The sequence below is a fragment of the Pangasianodon hypophthalmus genome, chromosome 26 (assembly GCF_027358585.1).
Source record: "Pangasianodon hypophthalmus isolate fPanHyp1 chromosome 26, fPanHyp1.pri, whole genome shotgun sequence".
Taxonomy (NCBI): domain Eukaryota; kingdom Metazoa; phylum Chordata; class Actinopteri; order Siluriformes; family Pangasiidae; genus Pangasianodon; species Pangasianodon hypophthalmus.
Window position 1 is genome coordinate 8,552,168 of NC_069735.1, and position 23,430 is coordinate 8,575,597.

General features: G+C 36.4%; 2 protein-coding genes across 2 annotated transcripts; both read left to right on the plus strand.

Moving 5' to 3' along the window:
* The first annotated feature begins 2,428 nt into the window (after window positions 1-2,428).
* LOC117596101 (uncharacterized) lies at window positions 2,429-7,428 on the plus strand. The gene is made up of 2 exons (XM_034299860.2): window positions 2,429-2,459; window positions 4,321-7,428. Exon 2 carries the CDS (start codon window positions 4,375-4,377, stop codon window positions 6,847-6,849), a length of 2,475 nt encoding a protein of 824 aa, XP_034155751.2. The 5' UTR covers window positions 2,429-2,459; window positions 4,321-4,374; the 3' UTR covers window positions 6,850-7,428.
* A 4,328-nt stretch (window positions 7,429-11,756) lies between these two features.
* Window positions 11,757-19,236, plus strand: LOC113537283 (hemopexin-like). The gene is made up of 10 exons (XM_026931699.3): window positions 11,757-11,901; window positions 12,306-12,322; window positions 12,501-12,626; window positions 13,662-13,825; window positions 14,026-14,179; window positions 15,774-15,986; window positions 17,042-17,125; window positions 17,231-17,361; window positions 18,574-18,718; window positions 18,919-19,236. Exons 1-10 carry the CDS (start codon window positions 11,837-11,839, stop codon window positions 19,143-19,145), a joined length of 1,326 nt encoding a protein of 441 aa, XP_026787500.2. The 5' UTR covers window positions 11,757-11,836; the 3' UTR covers window positions 19,146-19,236.
* Window positions 19,237-23,430: the final 4,194 nt, after the last annotated feature.

Sequence of the window (23,430 nt, forward strand, 5' to 3'; positions counted from 1 at the left end):
TATCATAAATTCTAACAGTGCCAGAATTCTGTATTGCAACATTGCCCTTAATACCATAAAACAAGCCTTGAAGCGTCACATAGATTCACATTCAAATTAGAAAGAAATTACAGACTTGTTTATGTGAACATTAATTTTTGCTCTGTGCACACTGACCAGATGGAAAAGGATAGTTCAGGAGTCAATATTCATGTGCAAATAGTTTAGTTTGCAATATGAAAAAACCAGATTGTGCATAAGCAAAGCAGTCTAACCTCCTGCACGCTAAGAACGAAATATTAAACACACAAATGCCAATTTAGTTTGGAGAACAAACGGTTTCATCTTGTTCGGCAGAATGATGCCAAAGTGTCTTTCTTTAACCATATGAATATCCTTGCCTCCTCAAGAGGAAGCCAACCAGATGGATAAAATAATTGCAGGATGAATAATGAATGATGGCAATGATTGCAGTGATTTAAAGGATTTCTGTCATTTTTTTAGAGAGGGCCCTGTCTAAGCACTGTAACAGCTACACAGTGAATGATCATGCTACAGCAGCGTCATGACCTAGTGACACCAGTGAAAGTACCACAGTCAACAGCAACAACAACAGCAAAGCATCATCACTATTATGATCCAGAGATGAGGCTGTGAAAAAGAATGAGGCAAATATTGAGAAGATACCTTACAACAGGAACATAACCTTGGCTAAACATAGAGTGACAAAAATGTATTAAACATTATTAAAAAGTGAAAAACGTGACCTGGAATGCTTGGAGAAAGTTTGACACGTAAAAGGAAAATACAGTATAACCGGATGTTACTGTATAACAAATCATTAAAAACACATTAAAAAGTAATATTTATATGTAAATGATAATACCAGCTTGACTGACCAAGCAGTGTATGTATGCTGAACCACCATCAACCAAACATCCACTGAATGGCAGACACCCAATAAGAAAAAAAAAAAAAAAAAAAGACCACACTGAGCAATACCTCTAGTACTACATCAGCCTAAAGATGCCCTCTTCTGGAAACAAGGAGTAAGAACAATTATGTAAAAAAAAAAAAACATTTAAATAAACAACTAGTTATTGGGAGTTTGTAAGTTTAAATCCTAAAACCACAACAGAGCCATTATTGAGCAAAGCCTGTAACCCTCAGTTGCTTACAATGTATGGATAAAAACTGTAATGGAAATGTGACTCTATACAGGAAAAAGTAAAAAAGAGGTTCACAGTTCAGTAGCGTCCAAGAATTCAGTGGCTGTAACACTCCATACATTCCTTTTTATTCAAGAATTCAAATTGTCTCACTCAGATCAATCCTGTGTACTTTGACTAACATGTTTTATGAAGCATTTCATTCAAACCATTCCAAACCACGCTTGAGAACAGCTAGTAACGTTATAAAGTGCAAGATTCAAACCATAGTGACTGAAGGTTACAACCAGGTACATTCAGATGGTGGTGCTGGAATCATATCCTGTAAAATCTCTCCAGCAGGATATCCCTGGTTTAACTCCTTCATATCCCAGGACAAATTCTCATTTTTGTAACTTCATACCTTTAAAGTTTCTACAGTTACTGTAGTAATCCAAGCACTTACTCCAACTCCAAAATGTGACATCATGTGTACAATATGGGATCAAATGTAAAATAAATACATAAATAAAATAAATATTCGTGTGAGATATTTTCATATCTGAAAAATGAAACCTCACATGAAAATGAATAAATTATGTAAAAAAAAACAACAACTACATCAGCACACAAGTGAAAATGAATGCACCATGTGGGAAAAAGAATCAGATGTAAAAACAGAAACACATGCACAACATGTGAAAGGTCCAGCTTATGTGAAAAATGTGTGAAACATCACACATAAATTTCACATGTGAAGTCCATGTGACTTTTCTATAAGGGTAGCTGTTGCTTTTTGTTTTTTATTATTGTTTTTGGTCCTGCAGTATTGTAAGACTGCAGTGAAGGTAAAGAACACCTATCATTGGATGACATCTAGTGGAGAATCACTGAACATGCTTGTGTCTTTATAGCAGTTGTTGAATTGAAGTGGCTCCACTAATTGACCTCCATTCCAACCAGATCTCCTGGTGTCTCTGTAAATATTTTAAGCTATGCCTTTCAGTTTCAGGTAACATGCTGATAAAGGCTAATTCACAAACTGTATATCATAGAGTAATGTCCCTAACAAGCACAATAATTACAGAATCATAAAGATGAATCACGAGTGTCAAAATAGGATTAATGTTTGATGTGGTTATACAAAAGAGAAGAGGTAAATGTCTCTAGATAGACATGTCTCTAGTGAAGAAACGGGTGGAGGGGGGCTGTTTGGGTTTGCAACATGAGAGATTGTGGGAGGATGCAGAGGAGAGGAAAAGAGGGAGGGCTTGCTCATGTAAGCCCAGGACCAGAGTCCGAGTAAGGCATGTGACGCACACCTTTGCTCAGGTAAGAACATTTTGATCTGCTAAATCAATAACAAAACTGTGTGTGTATAATGAAAAAAGAAAATCAAAAGAAAATAATGTTAATGTTATAAGGCTGTGTGCAGAGTTCATGTGTAAGAAATGTCTGTTTTCTTATGGACTCTAAGCTGTCATAGTTTATATGACATGCATGTGCATGAAATGCATTTGTTATAACTGGCAAATAAATTGTACTTGCAAAAATCCTTTAAAATTAACTATATGTGAATTTAAACAAATTTGCAAACTAGACGGCTTCATTTCTCCGTTCAGCAATATTATTTCAAATGGTTGCCTAGGATCCCTATAACAGCATGCACCCCACTGGTGCACCAATGTTTATATTTTTCTGTTGATCCACACACTAATGCTATGCAGACTCTTTGGTACATTAGCAACCCAAGCCCTCATTCATCTTTAATGTGAAGTAATCTGATAGGCCACTGGTGGCCACATCGGAGGAGCGGATTTGTTGCACTAACACACAGTGGCACTTTAACACTTTAAAAAAAAAAAACTGACCCATTTACACTATAAATTATTCATTTTAGGATTCACATAGTTTGCAAATGCATCCTCTGCAAATTTGTATAAAAACATCCAGAATATCTGTAACCTTTTTCTTATTGCTGGGTGTAAGAGTCACTCTATATGGTTCTTATCTCTGAAACACACATCTCAGCTTTCATGGAAAATCACAAACAGTGTTAAAAATCTTAAACAGTCCATTGACTGACAGCATCAGAGGTATTTAGGTTAGAATGAATGAGCGGATGTTCATATCCAGAGGGAATTTGTTTGTCAGAGCACCCTGGTAAACTGATACCATTAACCTTTCATCACAGAAGAAGCCCTGTTTTTGCAGGGCATGCAGGGCATGAGAGAGATCTGTACAGTACATTCCTAGGCTGTAGTGAGAAAGAAGGGACAATTTTATACCACATAAAAGCTGGTCAGAGATTCACTCATCAATCAACACATATGGGACTGATGATTGGGCTTATGGAGTTAAATGACTTTGCGTGAGAGTGTCCCAAATAGCAGTGCCCCCAAGTGGTTAGGCGAGAAGAGTGTGTGACTTATTAAACAGAGGACTAGTGTTCTCACATAAAAGATACTTTGGAGCATTACTGTCCCAATGAAGTTGGTTTCACATTAGCACATTTTTGCTGCAACTGAAAAGACATTGGGCATTACAATAGTTCCAATGTTAGTTTAAATGATAGGTTTATATTAATATGCTCATTCTAATATGTTTCTATAGCAACAGCTCACACACAGTGGACGATCTACATAATCTAAGCCTATTAATAAATGGATTTGTTATAAGCAAATGTGTTGTTATTTAATTAAGAAAAACATATAATCATTGTTATGGTGAAGTTTTCTGTTAGGAGACATATACTTAACAGTTATGGAAGGAATCTCCAGTGTCAGTGCTTTGTAACAGTCAGTAAGGTTTCCACCATGGGAAAGTCTTTTTCTGGTTACTTTTTCCAGTTTCCCTGGAACAGCACAAGCTATGTTTTTTGTTTTATTAACTTTAAGAGACAAAAAATAGAAGCTAGTAAGGTACCAACTGTTTATAGCTGATATAACATAAACGACAACAGGAACTTTCATGTCTTGCAGACATTCTACAACATCAAATGTAATTATAAATGGTTAAAAATCATGAAGTGTCATTCATTAATAAATAAAAATTGCAAAGATTTGGTAAATTGTTGTGTTTTATTCATTACATAACATTTGTTTTTCATAAGCTTGCATGTATGTGTATTGCTTTAGGTAGTGTGCTGTAAGTAAGTGTCATCTAGCTAAAGGTTGTTCTGTTCTTTTAACAGAGACATTTCATCAGTGAAGCATTGGACCTTTTGCCAAAAGTGAACAAACTCATAATGATGTTACTTGGATCACATTTCAATAGTAAACCTTCTGTTGGGACAATATCTCAGCAAGTGTACAGCTCCTCTGAACCCCAAAATTCCCTGCCTACATGGATAACCCAGGCCTTATGTGACCTAGCACAAGGTGAGAAAGAACTCCACCGACTTACAGAGAAGCAAACAGCTGAAGTGGATGAAGTGAACCAGAGCCTTGATTCTGCAATTTTTGGTGCTCAGAAAGAAGAGCGCCGTCTGTTGGAGAAGGTGGAGAAAGACCATCGGGACTTCCAACATAGACTGCAACAGCTCAAAAGAGAAAATGCAGCAGCAGCTCGAGTAGGCCAATCCTTGGTTGACCGTCAGCTGCGGAAGATGGGCCAGCTTAAGGAACAAATTCTTATGTGGGGTAGATGCCCCACTGGACCCAACAAAAGTCAGTTGCAGAGAGGAGTTAAAGAATTAATGCAACCCTGGGAGATCTCTCTTTCCCTGAAAAGAGTCACATTCCAGCCCAGTCCCAAGTCAAATGTTATTCAGTTTGGGGAGATTAATGTCCAAGAACACAGCTTGACTTTTCCAGTTGGAGTCTGTGGACCACAGGGGCAAAAATGTGCTCTCCACACTGGAAAGATATCACTTGACAATCATGTGGCTGTATCAGAACAACTTTGTGCCCCATGTAATAGTGGTGGAGAAAAAGAATCATCAAAGACAAATAGTGGAAGCAGCCGTGTTGTCAGAAAGATTCGCCTATCAACAGCTAAAGATGATGTGTTAGGTGAGAAGGTAAAGACAACCAACCCAAGAACATATAAGGTTTGGCCACGTAAGCAAAATACCTCAGAATCCTCTCAGGATGAGGACTCAGAATTGCTTGGTTCTGACTCACGTGGAGAAGACCTGTTCCTTGCAATTGATACAATGTCAAGCCAAGGAGAACTGGAGGCAGAAAGCCCTGTATCTGAACAAAGTGAAATCAGAAGGCATTCTTTTTCTAAAGGCCAATGGAAACAAAGAGTCCTTGTTCCGGTTTCAAGCCAAGAGCCATCCTGTCCACCAGAGGAAAGTAGGCCTGAGGACTGTGGTGGAAACCATGGATTCCAAAGAGAAACACCACCTCCAATGACATCTTTTGCAGGACCTAAATCGAGTTATAGCTGTGTGGATCTCTCTTGCAAAGACCAACCACAGTATGGTCAAAGCTTTGGTGGACCAAGACGATCCCCTTCCCCAGCAGACAGCATGGATTCCAGTTATACCTACACTATCAAGTCTGCCAGTAGCTGCAGTGGCTCCCTAAAAGGAGAAAAGCAACATTCTATCTCCACCGCTGACCTGTCTGCCAGGGGTCGCCAATTAATGAACGGAAAAGACAAGATTCAGAAGAATTTAAATCAGAACAATTTAACTAGGCCCCAGGGTCAAAGCCTTAAAAGAGCTGAAACATTGGATTTAAAAGACCATCATCTGAAAGACAGCTGTGAGAGCTCCAAAACAGTATCTCGGTCTTTGTCAATGTCTGAAATAGAAGGAAGAGGAAGAGGAACCAAAGCTGAACATAATGGAGACAGAAGCAAAAAAGACCGAGGAGGCTCAGGCCTGCCAAAGGTTGTGGAAGAGGGACGAACACTAAGAGTGGGACTTTTGGTAAAGAAATTTGGTAAGCAGGGCTCAGGACGCACTGACTTCACTTTGCCTAGTGGAGTTCATGCCACAGCTCAAGGTCAACTGTTTGTGGTGGACTGTGGAAATGTCCGTGTGCAGGTAACAGACCTACAGAAGAACATCGTGCAGCAGGTGACTCTACCAGCAGTTGACTCTACCTCTCGACACTGTCGTAATTTTTTTGATGTTGCTGCTAACTCCAAGGGCTTGATAGCACTGACATGTGCTGCAGAACGTGCTGTGCTGGTCTTTAACCGCCATGGTCGCCTCTTGCAGACCTTTGGGGGCTCTGGTACTCAGCAAGACTTTGAGGCTCCAAGAGGTGTCACCGTGACAAGGCTAGATGAGTTTCTAGTTGCCGATATTCGGCGTGGCACTTTGACAACTCTTAAACTTGACCCTAAAACAGGAACCAAGATAGAGCGCACCGTAGTCACAGGATTTCACAGGCCCTATCTGGTAGCAGCATGTCTCACTACAGGCCTCATGGCTGTGTCTGAGAGGGGCAATGAAACTGGACGCGCAGCTTGTATAAGGGTGCTGGAACCTGGTTGGAACACCATTCGCACCTTGGGTGTATGCTCTGGCATGGGACCTGTGCTTACCAGTCCTTGGGGTATATGCATTGATGTAGATGGAAATGTTCTTGTGGCAGACTGGGGCAAGCAGCATCGTGTGGTGCTGTACCCTGCAGTTGGTGTGGGTCGGGAAATTGTCACCCAAGGCCTTAGCAGCCCTAGAGGCCTTGCTTTGCTGCCTGAAGGTCATCTTGTGGTCTCAGATAGCATGAACCATTGCATTAAGATTTACCGCTACAAGTAGTGCTTGTACCCCAGTCAATACTTGCTAAGGGATTTAATTGCAGTTTTCTGTCCTGAGTTGGATTCATTTAAAAATCAAAAATGTACAAACTTCCTAAATCAGGCATTAAACTAAAGAATGATATATTTAAAGATATATTTAAAAAAAAATTAAGATTCATGCAATATACAGTTTGTGTAAGTTTTTGAATGATTGTTTATTGTGATTACTATTTCTGTCCAATTCTTTAATATTCCCATTCTACTAATATTTTTTATATGCTCATATTACTGAAAATAGTCAAATTGTTTACGCATTATTACATAATCTGATTCGTTCAGCTGTAAGTTCTGTTTTGTCAGAACAACTCCATGAATTTGAGCATACATATCTGTTACATACAAAATTATTAGACAGTTTAGACATTATGTAAGCGTATACAAGATATTACAGAACAAAATGTTGTGAAATACAAGTATCAGGATCTAAAATACTGTGTCTTGGGCAAACAAATTTATTCATGTAATCATATTATCTATTGGTTGTCATTTCGCTGATATATACAATTTACAGGAATTGTGTTTGATTTAAACACTACTGCATTTCTTAGTATCAAATAAACAGTGTGGTGTTCTGAATATCTGGGTCCATTTTTATACAACATATGACTTTCTCTGACCAATTCTAGATCTCTATGTAATAAATGAAGAGTTCCTTTAATATAGACTACAAAAACTATCATGTGGTATATAGATTTTGTTTCTTTATCGGATGTCAAATGTTCACAAACATTGCACAGAGCACCTACATCAGAACAATTTAGATTTAATGAAAATATGCTGAGCAAAATATAGATTATGTTTAAGAAGAAGATCATTTCTTACAATGATATGATGGCAGACCGTATGTGTCTCAGAGGATGCTGGTATTAGTCTACCACTTCCCTGGTTGGTAGCTATTGTGCCAGTAGGTGAGAACTAGCTAGGGGCAATGATCAAACCGGGTGAAAATCAGGAAGAAACTAAAAAGTAAAAAATAAATAAATAAACAGAAAGATGCATTCATAATCATGTAGTTAATCTCAAATACTTTTTTCCATTTTCTTTGGAGGTTTTGATTAAAAACAATCATTTGAATCAGTCTTATTTTTCACTCAGTATTTACCCTGCCTTATTAAGAATAAATAGCATGCTCCAAAAGAGTCTGGAGTATCCACTCCTGGTTTTAGCCAACTGAGGTAGATACTCTTCTTTATTATTCTTCATCCTGGAGTAAGGGAAAGATAAGGTGGAATATTCACCAGAATCCCCAGAAGAGCACATCTTTCTTCTAGTCAAAGAGAAGGAAAGTGGCCACCTGGGTCTCTCTATAGTGGTGACTGAACCAACAGATGGTCTTGTGGCTACCACAGAAGCCAGCCATAATGTTATCCATGATTGTTTTTCCTGGATCAGTTAACAACTGACTTCTTGCCCAACTAACAAACCAGGCAACTTCACCAACAACTTTGGCATTTCCACTTTCATTTATGACTCATTTATGACAATTTAAAGTATCGTAAGCTTCTCTATAATAATAAAAAATCATTCAGTGGAAATTGATATTAATTTATTTACTGAGGTCAAGAACACACTGATTACTAGTGCGGATAATTATGACCGTAAGCTATCCTGGCATTAAAAATCTTTTTTTTTTAAGTCAAAACAATCTTCAAGACATTCAGAAGGACATTCACCATTTTAGAGCCTCTAAAGATGTTAGTGGTATGAATGATGGGTCTATAGGCCATATATCTGTTTTACATAAGACACAGAGTATAAGGTTTATAACATAAAGCAGCATTTCTTTCTGCCCAGCTATTGCAAACGCCGTTAAAGATTTTGGAGGAAAAGACAGATTGCTGGGCCAGGTCAGGCCACCTATAGCTCTTTTTTGGGTATGTCATGTCACAAAATCATAAAATGCTGTAATATGATTTTTTATTCATGTGGTCTTATTTTTATTTATGGATTGAATAAACTGTCAATACAGGTCACTTTTCCATAAATATATATAAGCTATTTTCAGAGAGTTTAAATGAAATAACTAGCTAGGTATCTACTGTACCTTCTTCTTGGGTTCTTTGGTAGTTTGTTAACATCTCACTTTCCTTTCTAAAGCATGGAGTTTGACCCACAGATGCATTACAAATCCTCACTGTAATTATACCTTCCAACCGTGACAGTCAAATTGGCATCCATATTGGAATCTTGGAGTTTTTGGCTAAGCTACGTTACTTTATGTCTTCAGAGTTAGATAGCTGTTAGCAATTTATTTTTGTCACTTTTTTTTTGTTTCCTTTATTTAGTCAGACAGAATGCCTTTTATGTTTTTGTAATTTCTGATTAAGCCGTCATCAAAGCTGAACTAAGTGCAATTTGAAATACTCAACCCACACACACACTTTGACTAACCCCTTAATCCTTCCTTAAAAGCTGTGATAAAACAGTTGTGAATGTTACACACGGAAATGGAGCAATGACACAAACCACTGGCTTACTGATACCGTCACATCTTGTTAACAATATTGTTAACAAGGGACAGGTTAACTGTTTGGAAAAACAATTAAGCTATTCAGTTACACTGTTTCAGTACTGAGGATGTCACACCAGCTGTTGCTACCCAGGTATTATCTTTCATGATAGGCAAAGATGGTTTGTGAAAATGTTCAAATTCTGTTAAGAGCATTATGATTTAAACTCCCTTCTGATTCATGATGACGCTAATTTACATCTCCTTAAAGTGGTCTCCTTAAAGAAGCATAAAGAGGTACACTGGGAAATGTTCTACAAAGGACTTGCTACACTTCCAATTGAAATGTCTGCATTTAGAGCATCAGTAGCTTTGAGATGCTTTAGTATAAGGTCCTCAAATAAGCATGTACTAAATAAGGAATAACACACAACAGGTGATGATGTTATACAAAAATAATCCAAGTAGGGGTTATGAGCAAATTAGAGATTTGACATGCCAAGTGGTCCAATTTGTCTAACCCTGTATATTAATACTGTAAGTCATGATATTAATAGTAGAAAGAGTTAATAAGATGTTAATATATAAATACTAATATCATTATTATTATTATTGTCTCGATTCATATAGGACTCAGAAGCTGTTAATGTGTATAATTCATTATTATTTCCTGATGCACTAAGAATTAGTTCATGTATACTTCATCATTAAGAAAGCATTAGTTAAGTATTAATATATTGCTTTTTTAAAACTAGCTAGAACCTAAAGATCTAACATGGAGAATTAAGACTTATAAAATATGTTTTCCTTTTTCATTGCTTGGCTTTTATGTGGTTTTTACATTTACGTTGAACCTAGGAATAATTAAAACAGTTTCCCCCAAATTCCCAACAAATTCCCCCTTCACACACACACACACACTCACACACACACACACACACACACAAAATCTTATATTAATTTACCAGGAACCACACACCCTCTCTATTGCTCAGTATAATGTCTAAATTGAGCTGTCCTACTTCGATCATAAAATAAATGTTTGCATACAGGCATAAATATGAAAGCTACAATGCAGTAAGTGCGAAATTGTTATAAAAACCATCAAGAACTTAACACCACTGAAAACCTTTCAGAATATTGCTCAGGACAGAATTTCTCTTCTCCATGTTTGCTGATAGGAACTGTACTAGAGACCAGTGGTGGTGTCCAATTCCAATACGGGGGAAGGTCAGAGTCCAGTTGGTGATTTCCCTGCTCACACACGCCTGATTCAACTCACCAGTTAATTAGATTTAGAGCAGGGGTGGCAAATTAATTTTAAGTAAAGGGCTACATTAACAGAAAAATCATTTTAGTGACCAATAACAACTGAACAGCATGAACAACTGCCTTTAAATGTGTTTGTATATCAGCATTTATCTTAAAAGATACATTCTGAATGCATGTACAAAAGAGATGAACACAATGCAATTCATTACCAAGAAAACAAATTTGTCCAAAGTATGGGTTTATCATAGAGTGTCCTGCATAAGCACTGACTGCTCTTGAACTTTTCTACATTTTGTAGTGTTACAAGCTGGAACTGAAATGGACTTAATTGGGATTATATGCCAAATATTTAGCTTGCTAATGAAGAATTATATATCATTAGCATATTCTGTGAGTTTATGGCCTGGAGTTTATTATTCAATTTTGCCCCATCTCACTCTTTTTCATATCTTTCATTTAAATCATGGTCAAAAAGCCGGTTTTAATTAAAAACAAAATTCTAAATTTGTTTGGTGGGCCAGATTAGAAACATTAGCAGGCCAGTTCTGGTCAACAGGCACAAAGGGGTTCACACCCTTTGTTTAGCGTGTATATGTTAGAACAGGGAAATTGCCAAGCTCTGCTGGTCATATAAAACAAGTTTGTTGGCACAAATTCAAAAAGATTAATTAAATTCTCAATCAGAATGTGGTGTTAAAAGCCTTGATTTCAAACTCAGTTTGATAGACACATCACATTCTGCTTGATTCCTACAATGTAAGTGTCTATGCAAGTGTGTTTGTTTGGTTTGTCTGAGAGAATATTCCTTTTGATTTTGCAAAAATTGGAGTCCTAGTCTAATTCCACTTAACTGAGGCTTTTTTTTAACATAACTAATTATAGAATGTTCACAATTTGATTAACTTCTATTCCATAACCAGTGAATCAAATAATTCTGCAAAAGATAATGTTTTTCTCAAAAAAGGTAAGTCATTGTATGGCTAGTATCCTGAAAGCTGGTTGCCTAATCACAACCTTTTGTAACATGGGACTTTTTACTCATGTCTTTTTTGACATTGGCAGTAAATCAAGTCACGTCCTCCAAATTGTCCAGAGACAGATAAACCCACGCAGTCCACCACCCCAACCCTCCCTATGCGAGGAACGAGTATAAAAGTCTAACCTTGCTACTGTTGGAGTGCGTTCTGCGTATCAGAGCTGACCTGGAGGGAGAAAACAGCTGATCATGAAGCGGCTCTTGGTGTTCTTTTGCGCTTGCTTCATTCTGGCTCTGAGCTACGCAGCACCAGCGTGAGTATCTTCTGCAAAGCAGAAAAATTTAAATTTGACATACTTTTAATTATTTCTTTTAATCTCATATTGTGTTATTATGGGTACACAAAGCAGAGAAATTTATAGTTGACATTCTTTAAGTTATTTCTTTTAATCTCATATTGTGTTATTCTGGGTACAGAGTACAGCATTAGATCAATAACGGATGGTCAAAGTCACTAGCTCAGGTTTTTTTTTTATCTTCAACAGTTAACTTTACTATTAACCCTTTAAACTCCCAGGTCCAGACTTACATTCCTCACTTACATACCTTTCTTATTATTTTCACTGAAGATGCTAAATTATCCATACTAGTTAATGAATAATAAGATTAAATGTAAATTTCAGCATAAACATGAACGGTATTTCTTTTTCCTTTACAGCCACCATGATGCTGTAGGTAGGTATATATGTTTCTACTTTACCAATTCATATTTCTCTTTCCTCTTATTGTACTGATTGATTTAGCCACATTTTTAGAGATCATTAAGCCTCATTCTACGAAATGGATTAATCTATATTTGTTAAATGTTATGAAAAATTTAATAGCTATTTATTTTACATAAATGCTGATTTAGATCATCCTGAAGAAAATCCACAACCTGATGAAGATCCCCATTACAGTGCCAAGTATGACCGCTGTGAGGGCATCGAGTTTGATGCCATTGCCCCTGACGAGAAAGGAAACGCACTCTTTTTTAAAGGTTAATTCAATTCAATTTTATTTGTACAGCACTTTTAACAATATACATTGTTACAAAGGAGTACTGGGATGAGTCTTGATTACAGCATCAGGTGTTAGAAAGTACAAATCTACCGATTCTTAATCTACAGGTGAAGTTTTACACTGAAGCAAAGCTTCAAAGAGTCGGGCGAAAACTGATTTGGGAAAGTTCAAATCTTTAGGGTGTCCATGTGGGATGATCGACAGCAGCAGAAATTGAGTCATAGGTACAGAAAGCTAAGCAGAAGTAGAACATCAGGATGAATCATGCTGGTTCTGAGGGTACAAGGAACCACGGCAGTAGAAGTGTGTCAGGATTTGATTATATAATGATGGGTCACGCTTATATTCACCCTCACAGAGATATGTTCTCTATCAGTTTTTGTCTTGGTGACCCACTGTCCTGTAGAATTGATGCTTTTTTTCTACATAACTGCTGGCACACATGATCTAACTGAGCCCTCAGGAGCCAGAATTAGTGTGTCACTAGTTAAGAAACCATGTTGCAGATCATAATGCTCTTGGAGGCCAGAAATAACATTTAAATCACACCGCTATTTAGACTCCTAGATTATCTTTCATGGCATCTCTAATGAGAAAATCTGTGGAATTTATTCATTTATTTATTTATTTATGACCTAATACTGATGCCTAAAAACTGTCCAAGACCTTGGAATTATAAAGTTCTTTCTGACTCCTTGGGAAAAATGAGTTATAATGTTATACGTATGGTTTATATGTCACTAAATATTTGTGAGATGTTTTACACCAAAATATCAAAATTAAAACTATATAAAGTTGAAAATATCTGATTTGACGTTATTAAGGATCAAAACATCATGGCTCTTAAAATCACATAATTGTCAGATGGAACCTTTTAATTCAAAAGTTCTGATTTGCTGTTTCACTGTTAAAATAGTGAACATCTCTTTGAAATTTTATTCTTATCAAAATGAATGCCTTGAATGAATGAAAACCTTGGTGACATTGGTGACTTTGATTTCAAACTCCACAGGTGACCATTTATGGAAGGGGTTTTCAGGCCCTGCTGAGCTTGCAAATGGTACATTCCAGGAATTAGATGAATATCATCACCTGGGTCATGTGGATGCAGCCTTCCGCATGCACAATAAAGATGAGGAAGACAGCAAACACCATGACCACGTCTTCTTCTTTCTGGTATGATCTCATATGGTTTATCATCCCATTACACATTCTCATATCAAGGTCATTAGGTTTTTGTAGTCTTCAATAAATTGTCTCCAGGTTTAAGTTATATTTTCGTAATATCTTCAATCAGGCAGCTTCAAGAAATGAACATATTCAGTCCTTAAAATCATTTACATGCAATTTGATAAAGTAGTATCAATATGTCACAGGATGACCACGTCTTTAGTTACTACAACCACACTTTGGAGAAAGGCTTCCCTCTGAAGATCCAGCAGGTGTTTCCAGGTATTCCCAGCCACCTCGATGCAGCAGTGGAGTGTCCAAAAGGAGAGTGCACCACTGACTCAGTCCTGTTCTTCAAGGGTGAGTACATTTTCTAATTTCTATGTCTATTATATCTCATGTACCGTGGTATAGATAGATGTTTTCTTAAGGCCAGACAACACGGACAAAAATGGTGACTTTGCTTCCAATTTTTAAAAGCAAATTTATTTGAAAAAAGTTTCAGAAATTGATATTGTTATAATATTAATATTGGTATAAACTTTAAAAAAAAAATACTTTTATCCCAACTCCAAGCAACTACACATTAAGCAACTATACATTCATTTTGTTGTATTTTTACATTTTATGTAGAAGTTCAAAAAATGTGTTTTTAAATCTTCCCTAATTGAATTATATGTGGTTGTAAAGTGGTCTTTTTTTTTAATGATTTATGATGATATAAATGATTACATAAGATGAATTGCTTTCTACAATTCTGTAGTGGTTATCATTATTGGTCATTGTTTTAAAATGACCAGTTTTTCATATGATAAGCCAGATTTGTCATCCACATTTCACACACATAGGTTTACAGGTCTTAAAGTTCAGCTTTGAAAGGATTTGTTAACATTTTAGAAAATATATGTAATTATATACATTAAACACACACACACATATATATATATATATATATATATATATATATATATATATATATATATATATATATATATATATATCTGTGTGTGTGTGTGTACATATATATATATATATATATATATATATATATATATATATATATATAATGATATAACAATCTTTTGATCAAACAAATGTTGTGTGGAACTCTGATTATCGGAGAGATCTTTTAATTTATTAAATACATTTAGCACAGTAAATACATTTCGATACAAAAAATTACAAATACAAAAAACAAGATTCATTCTGATATTAGTAAAGGAAAAAACACAAGCATATTAGTGTGTAGTGAATGGTCTTAATATTTTCATTCTTGTGCTGTACTGAAGGTAAATCTCACTTCTTCTTTCAGGCTTAATCTTAGACTTATATACTGTACAGTGGGGTCCAAAAGTCTGAGAAATGCTAGTGAAAATGCCTCTATTATGCATTATTTTCTAATTTAATACAACAATTTTCATTACAAATTATATGATCGACAACAGCTTGAATGAAAAGTAGAATCTTTGAAATATTTACATGAATTTCAGAGTTTCTCAGTATTTGGTACGTCCCCTTTTTGCTTCAATGTCAGTGAGCACTCGAGCTGGCATGGACTCCAAAAGTTTGTGCAAACACTTATGATCCATTTTAGATCAAATCCATCAGAGCATCTTCTGAACATGCTTCAATAGAAGAGATTAGACATGAGGAAAATCTGACCATTTGTACAAAGCAGTTAGCATGAAGCTTACTTTTAAATAGGGACCTAGAAATAGTGCAGAATCATGAATATTAAATATTCAAGATATTAACCATTTACTTTCTTTGTTTTAAAGATTTTAAAATGCTAAAAGCTTCCATTTATTTCCAATTTTAAATGAAAGGAAATCCCAGATTTTCAATGTTGTCTCAGATTTTGGACTCCACTATATATAAATAGATAACTCTAAAAAGAGAAAATGGGTCTGTAATTGTATATAAAGTGACATATTATTATATATTCAATCATCAGGACATGAAGTGTACATCTTTGATATCAAGACCAAGACAGTGAAGGAGAAGGTGTGGGCTCACTTGCCTGTCTGCACATCTGCATTCCGCTGGCTTGAGCACTACTACTGTTTCCATGGTCACAACTTCACCAGATTTCATCCTGTGTCTGGAGAAGTAGAAGGGAATTATCCCAAGGAAACTAGACGTTACTTCATGAGATGCCCAAATCTTGGTGCGTGGTTGAGCCCTCTAAAAATGTTACCTAATTTCCTACTTTTTTTTTTATTCGATATCTGTTCTTAATAGCTGTTCTGATCTCTACTGACTGGTGGTGTGTTAAGTCAATTCTATAATCACCTTAGGCAAGCAGTAGCATTAATAAAGTTCTTGATAAAGTTCTTTGTGTAGATAGTATGACTAAAATGGTATCTGGTAGGGCACAGTCTAGATAGCAGTAACCATAAGTTACCTTTGCCTAGCTAGCTAGGTAAATTCATCGCAACCCAAGTTAAAAAGGATATGAACTTAGGTATTTAGAATACATGTTGAGTAAACCTTCTCGAATCTTAATTTACATTAGTTTACACTACCTAGCTAGCCAAATGTAATGTTAATTTCATTTAACTTACCATTTTGACTGCAACCTCTTATATAATTGACTCCTATAGAAATGGAATAACCTAATATTAGCTGTGAAGTAGCTGCTATCTATTCAGATTAATGCAAGAATGGTAATTAATGCAAGAGGTTTGCTTAAGCTTTGGTTGCAAGTAGGCAAGCTGGAGCTAGTAACGTTGCTCAAGTGTGTTAACATAACTTTAGCTCTCAATAGTGTGTTAACTTGCTAGCTATATTTATGAACCTAGGCATTTTTAGCCAAGCATACAAGTTGAGTAAACCTTCTCAGATGAATGATCTTCATTTACACAAGTTTACAATATCTAACTTAACCAAATATAATGTTATAAATAAAGCATAAAACACAAAGCTAACAAATTCCACACAGTGAGTATACATCATTTAAGCTATTACCTGTTATAACACAAATTAACCTACCAGGAAATCAGGAAAATTGTACAATATGAATGCAAATATGAGTGTATGTTTTATATATAAGGTATATGTGAATGAAAATGGAAGTACAAAATGCAGACAATATACTGTATAATATGATACTGTCTTGCAAATCAAATTCACATTTTTTAAACACACAAACCTTTAGTAAATCAGGGCTTCGTTGTATAATTTCTCATAGTTCATACTTTGGTTTTTGACTTTGCAATGTAGGTCACGGGGCTGGCCACAGAAGGCCTCGCTGTAAACTTGATGCCATCACCACAGACAGCACTGGCAAATCATATGCATTTATAGGTGAGGATAATTTCCTACAACAGTTTTGGTGAGAATAGTGGAGTGAGAATACATCAGATTTCATATGAAAACCCAACTGAAATATCAATCTTACTACAATTTCAGGGACAATGTACGTTAGATTGGACACACTCCGTGATGGCATTCACCCCTTTCCCATTGTAAGATCATGGAAGGAAGTCTCAGGACATGTAGATGCAGTGTTCTCTTATGGTGACAAGATTTACATCATCCAGGTAAAACAAAATACTGCATTCCGTTTTCAGTAAGAGACCAGGAACGTCCACTGCGCCAAAAAAATGTAACTCTTTATACGCTTTCAGTAGTTTTAACAATGCCATCCTGTATATATATTGTGCCTGTCAGATTACAACATTTACATTAACTCATCTGGCATCATCCAAAACAACTTATAACTGAGCTGAGCAGTTGGGTTAAGGGTCTTACTCAAGGACCTAACAGTGGCGGCTTGGCAGTACCAATGACTCACAACACACAACTCACAACAATCCGATCAGTATTCCATAGACTGGACTGCCCCACAAATAATTTCAACATATTTCCTTTTTACCGGTTATTATGTAAGGAATATAACATGACAGGTCACACTGTTAGAAAAAAATAATCACTGATGCAGTCATGCGATGTGATGCATGCAGAGTTACTGTTACTGTTACCACCCGATGTGGATTATTTTCTAATAACAGCACATCCCAAAGTATTTAATTTCTCCTTACCACAATTATAATTCTTGATTATTTAAAGAATTACATGTCATACTTTATATCCATTTATAGTTACACAAAACATCCACAAATCAAGAAGGAAAGAATAATGTCCTCTGTCCTGACAAACAACAGTTTTAATCCTTATTATTAGTCTTAGGTTATGCGGAGTGTCCACCAAACAAGACCCTGTAAATTGAGTGTTATTAGAAAAACAATACTGTATTATAATAAATAGTGCATTACTATAAACCAGTGGCAAATCAATATCTTCTGACCAATCAGAGTCGAGAGTTAAACACAGCTGTGGTATGATTATTAAGATACAGATTAACTGACGCCGTCAGTACAGTATAATTGGAACTTACTAGGACTGACTGCATGTGTTATTGCATTACTATTTTATTGTATACTTCTGCATTGTAATAACCAACAGGTAGTTAACATTTAAACTCTTAAATTCCTAGGAGCCAATGGTCCTGATGTAGTGACTCTCATAACTCCTGCTTAATTTCACTGTAGTCACTGAGTTAATAAAATAAATAACATGAGTAATAAGCTTGGAGTTTAATGCATTAATGAGTATAACAGCATATTCAGCACCTAGGAGTATGTATTAGTAACTAACATTTAATAGCTAATATTAGTTATGGGTAATCATTCATTTGTATAGTTACTGTAATTATTGACCTTAATGTAAGGTGTTGTCATTTATTTTGCTAGGGTGATCAAATCTATATCTACAAATCAACAGCACATTATACACTCATAGAGGGCTATCCTAAACCTCTGAAGGAGGAGTTGGGCATCGAGGGACCCGTGGATGCTGCATTTGTATGTGACGAACATGTTGTACATGTTTTACAAGGTATGTGTCTCTTTAATGTCAACAATCTCAGCATTTGTGCATGAATCAAGAGTCTTATGAATACAGCATATTGAAATCGAGTGGCAGTATTCAATAGTTACTATAATGAATAAATTCTAGTAGACGCACAAATTTTGTCCCCTACCAGCTTCAATTCACTCTGAATGAACGATTTAGACATGACTGAATTTTTCACACAGGTCAGAAAATGCTCGATATTGATCTGGAAGCGACCCCAAGAGCTGTGAAGAGTGAGGCTCCACTGCCCTTTCCTAAAATTGATGCTGCTACATGTCACACTGATGGCGTGAAAGTGTTTGTTGGTGGGGAATACTACCTGTACCAGAGCCCCAAACTGCTGGCTACAAGCAAGATTAACCCAGTACCCCACAAGATCTCATCTGAATTGTTTGGTTGTGAAGAATAGAAGCTTCACATGAAATGCATTAAATGCTGTTCTGTCAAATTTACTGTCCATCACAAATTTGAATAAACATTTCAGGAAATTTTTGGTAAAATTTTTTTAAACTTATTTTTTTACCACACCACTCACTCTCTAGACAGCCTCTCACATAGGTGGTCTGTTGGCTTCGATAGATGCTATATATATCTTAAGTAATCATCATATTCTGGTGAGGGTCACGGTGGATCCCACAAATACTGGGCACAAGACAGAGGTCCGGAAGTCCATAGTAGATCCAGAGTGTTACCCATCATCCATTTGCCTGCTTAATAATCCTTAGCTAAGAAATTAAAATTTAACCAAATACCAAATAAATCGGACCCATCTTTACCTTAGACTGCAAATGTATTATAATAATAATAATAATAATAATAATAATAATAATAACCACTGGTCCCATGTCTTAAGGCCATATTTAGAGTTAGTGACTCAAAAGTGACTAAAAAGTTCAAAAGTTACAACAATACTTACAGGAGAAGAGTTCTTCATATCCATGAATAGGTGGCCCATTCAGATTAAATTAATTATGTGTAAATTACACCTCTGAGGTTGTCAGATTTTTCTTGAGTAAAAATGTCCAAGGCAAGGTTTTCACTAGCATCTAGATCACTACCTTTAAACACAAGCACTTGCCTTTAAGCCAGAAAAAAACAGGGGACAGAAAATGCAGACTGAAGAAACAGATACATATTTTTCTGCTCTCAGTTGTTAACTGATGTAACAAAAAAATCAAGACCAATTTATCAAATGATGACATATGAACGGGGTGTCAGGTTTTCATTTAAATAATATGCTACATCCCTCTGCTGTTAATGCTAAATTAAAGGCATTCTCAGGTATGCATAAAATGAAGTGAAGCTCCCAACACTGTCATACCATCATCACTTTCATTTAAAGCCAACTGGTGCATTGTCTTAATGTTTATTGGATTAATGCTCGAGCACCATTCACTGACAACTCATAAACCTGCTAAAAGGGTTGGAGGATGTGTTTGTATGACAGAGGGTTCCAGACTGTAAATGCCAGCCACTATATCATCCTTGGAACCATTAATACCCTCTAAGTGAAGCTGTCTATCTAAAATGTCAGTGATGTTCAAGTGAGATCCATGTGATGACCTCATTTTGGTGTTCCTGGAGGATATTCCAGCCCATCACCATCAGGAAAGGTATCATTGTCTTCTGGGAGAAAACTGAATGGCTCCAATGACCAAGATGACTTCTAAAGAAGAGAGTCCTACACTTTCTGGGTGAAGATGGATGTGGCTACTAGCCACTAGACCACTAGGGGGCCCTCAACAAGCATAGATTTGAAGTGAATGATTAAATCATTACACTGTCACGCACAACACAATATATAGAACAAGAGCCAGTGAATGTATCATCGCAGAAATAAATTTCTGAATGTTAGTGGTGTGTGGGTCTGAAATTGTAACAATAAGCAGCTAGACAACATTCATTTCCCCAAATGGGTTAGATTAAAAACAAACTCAGATCTAAAATGGGCCAAAGGAGACTCAATATGCTGTCACTGCTAGCCACTGAGTCAAAGTTTGTTAAAGAGCTGCACTTTGATTCTTTGGTGGATGAGTTTGTGACATGAAAAACAAGAAAATAGCCATTTGCCTTCTGCATAGCACCAAGGTTACTCTAACTTGTGCAAAATAGTAGTGTATGCATTTTATTTTGCATTTGTTGGGTTGTGGGGTGAGTTCATGAGTGACAGGTTATGGAGTGGGGCCATGGTTTGGTTCCTGCCCAGGATTTACTAATCTATCTCTTTCACCAGGATATTTGAAAAGCAGCTTGAACCTTTTTCTCCCCGTGTTGTTGTCTTTCATAACTTGCAATCTGAGGAGCAATATTTCTGCCTGCTGAAATAATAGATATATTAAAAAATAATAGATAAATAACAGCTCAAGGGAGCACAGTGGTTTAGTGGTTAGTATGTTTGCCGTGCACCTCGGGGGTTGGGAGTTTGAATCCAGCATCCGCCCTGTGTGCGTGGAGTTTGCATGTTCTCCCCATGTTTGGGGGTTTCTTCTGGGTACTCTGGTTTCCTCCCCCAGTCCAAAGACACGTATTTTAAGCTGATTGGCATTTCCAAATTGTCCGTAGTGTGTGACTGTGTGTGCGATTGTGCCCTGCAATGGGTTGGCGCCCCATCTAGGGTGTCCCCTGCCTTGTGCCCCAAGTCCCCTGTGATAGGCTCCAGGCTCCCCACAACCCTGTGCAGGATAAGCAGTACAGAAAATGGATGGAAATAACAGCTCACACACTTAACAAATTTTTTCATGTTACATGTTCAAGGAGCTTAATGGAGAGTCCACCAATGTAGCTTAAAACACTGAGACTTGTGTTTCATCCCTGAACCTCCTGATGTAGTTGACTAAAAGAGTCCATGAGAATGGTCGATGGCTGCAGGGGTGTCCAAACTTTTGCAGCCCGCCGACATTTTTGACAACCAACAACGTAACAAAGTTTAAGAATGAAGTTCCTGCTTTGGCCACATGGCGTCGCTATTATATTAAAATACATATCACAAACAACTGTTTAAAATATTAATGATAACTCTATAAACGTGGCAGCACAAAAACAAAACCTGAATACAAATTCAGGAGATCTGAGGCACAATGACACAATAAATATATGATTGTCTTTAGACTAATGTGTGTCTGTTTAATTTAATTTGATGCAATGTCAAATCTTACAGAATTTTGAGACAGAAAAGGTGTTAAGCTGAAAGGCAGGCCTATTACCTACTTCTGCATTTTTATTTTTACACCCTGTAGCTCCTGTTTATTTTTTCATCTGGGCTCCAATAAGAAGAATTTGAGATTTAATGTATCTAAAAAGTGAACATATAGTTAATTGCTTCATTTTAAAGTCATATTTAAATGATTGCGATTGGTTGACTATGACCTAAAACTGCTCACAGTGCCTTTCTCATTGAAGCCCAAGTATGTGGCTAATCTGAGTGGTTATCACCATATTCATTTTTATAAGTGATAACCATAAAAAGGACGTATATAGCTAATTTAATGTAGTTAAGAATGGTTGAGGGACATTCGACAAATTTTTACATGTTGACTTTTCCCCAAAATACACAATAGCCTATATAGTTTCTATTTAATGGTACTGATAATGGCACTAAATATAGACCTATTTAAGGAATAAAACACGACAGTGATTGCCGTCATAGGAAATAATCATTCACTGGGTGATGTGATACATTACCACAGTTACAGAGAATCGTAGGATGCCAAAGTACATCAAAGCTATTCTGCTGGCTTGTTGTGGCCCAATGCCCTACTAACACACTTAATATTGTTTTTTCCTTTAATATGGTGGTTGGTCTTTGACCAGTGCTTACATGCCATCTGTGTCTATACTAGTTTCAAAGGAAAATGCTCCTTATGAGAGTTTTAACATTTTCAAAAGTGACAGGCCATTGCCTGAAAACACAGCTAAATGAGGATGTAATCTGAATAGTTCCCTATAACAGTGAATAACAGAAATGGGGTTTCTTTTTCAGCTGCTTAATAAGAATGCATTTCCTAGCCAGAGAAGAATGCACTTCCTAGCCAGAGGCAGTAATTTATTCCCTTACAGTTTGTATTTGTACATATACAAAGTCTTTCTAGTCAGTAAGGTTCTACTGGCTTCATGCTGTGTTTCATCTGAATACTCTCAAACATGGTAAAAAGAAAAGCTGCATCCCATTTGTTAAAACCAAAAAACACTAAACTTACAGTTCTGTCATCTGTCCTTTTGCATAACTTGTACTCTGATTAGAATGTATGCTTAGTCTACTTTTAGTTTCTCTTCCAAAGGCATTTTACTGAAAAAAAAAAAAGAATAAACAATCCACCTTGCTGACATTTATTACATCTGACATGCACCCTCTCAGTGGATGCTGATGGATGTGCCAACGAAGAGGGCTGAAAATATATCAGCCCAAATGGAGATCAAATCTAGGAGGCATTTCAGTCTACGTAATTACCTGATACAACTGTTACTCAAATGCTGCATGTATCTACAGTCTGGGCTAGAAAGAAATCAGCCCCAGCCTCACTTCTTCATATCATTCTGTGTATTTTTCTTATTGGTTCAACAAAAGTCCAGATAATTCACCTAAAGACATTTGTTAACAGCAATTAATCAGATGTGGATGCCAAAAATGAAATCTTATACTGATACTGATATCTTTTTATCTTTCAAAGACAGGGAGGCTTAGCTCTACTAGTCCT

Excerpts from the sequence above, each read along its gene's own strand:
- LOC117596101 (XM_034299860.2), top strand. The coding sequence starts at position 4,375 with ATGATGTTACTTGGATCACATTTCAATAGTAAACCTTCTGTTGGGACA.
- LOC113537283 (XM_026931699.3), top strand. The coding sequence starts at position 11,837 with ATGAAGCGGCTCTTGGTGTTCTTTTGCGCTTGCTTCATTCTGGCTCTG. Across the intron at positions 13,826-14,025 it reads ACCACGTCTTCTTCTTTCTG|GATGACCACGTCTTTAGTTA; the intron begins GTATGATCTCAT and ends AATATGTCACAG. Across the intron at positions 15,987-17,041 it reads CATGAGATGCCCAAATCTTG|GTCACGGGGCTGGCCACAGA; the intron begins GTGCGTGGTTGA and ends TTTGCAATGTAG.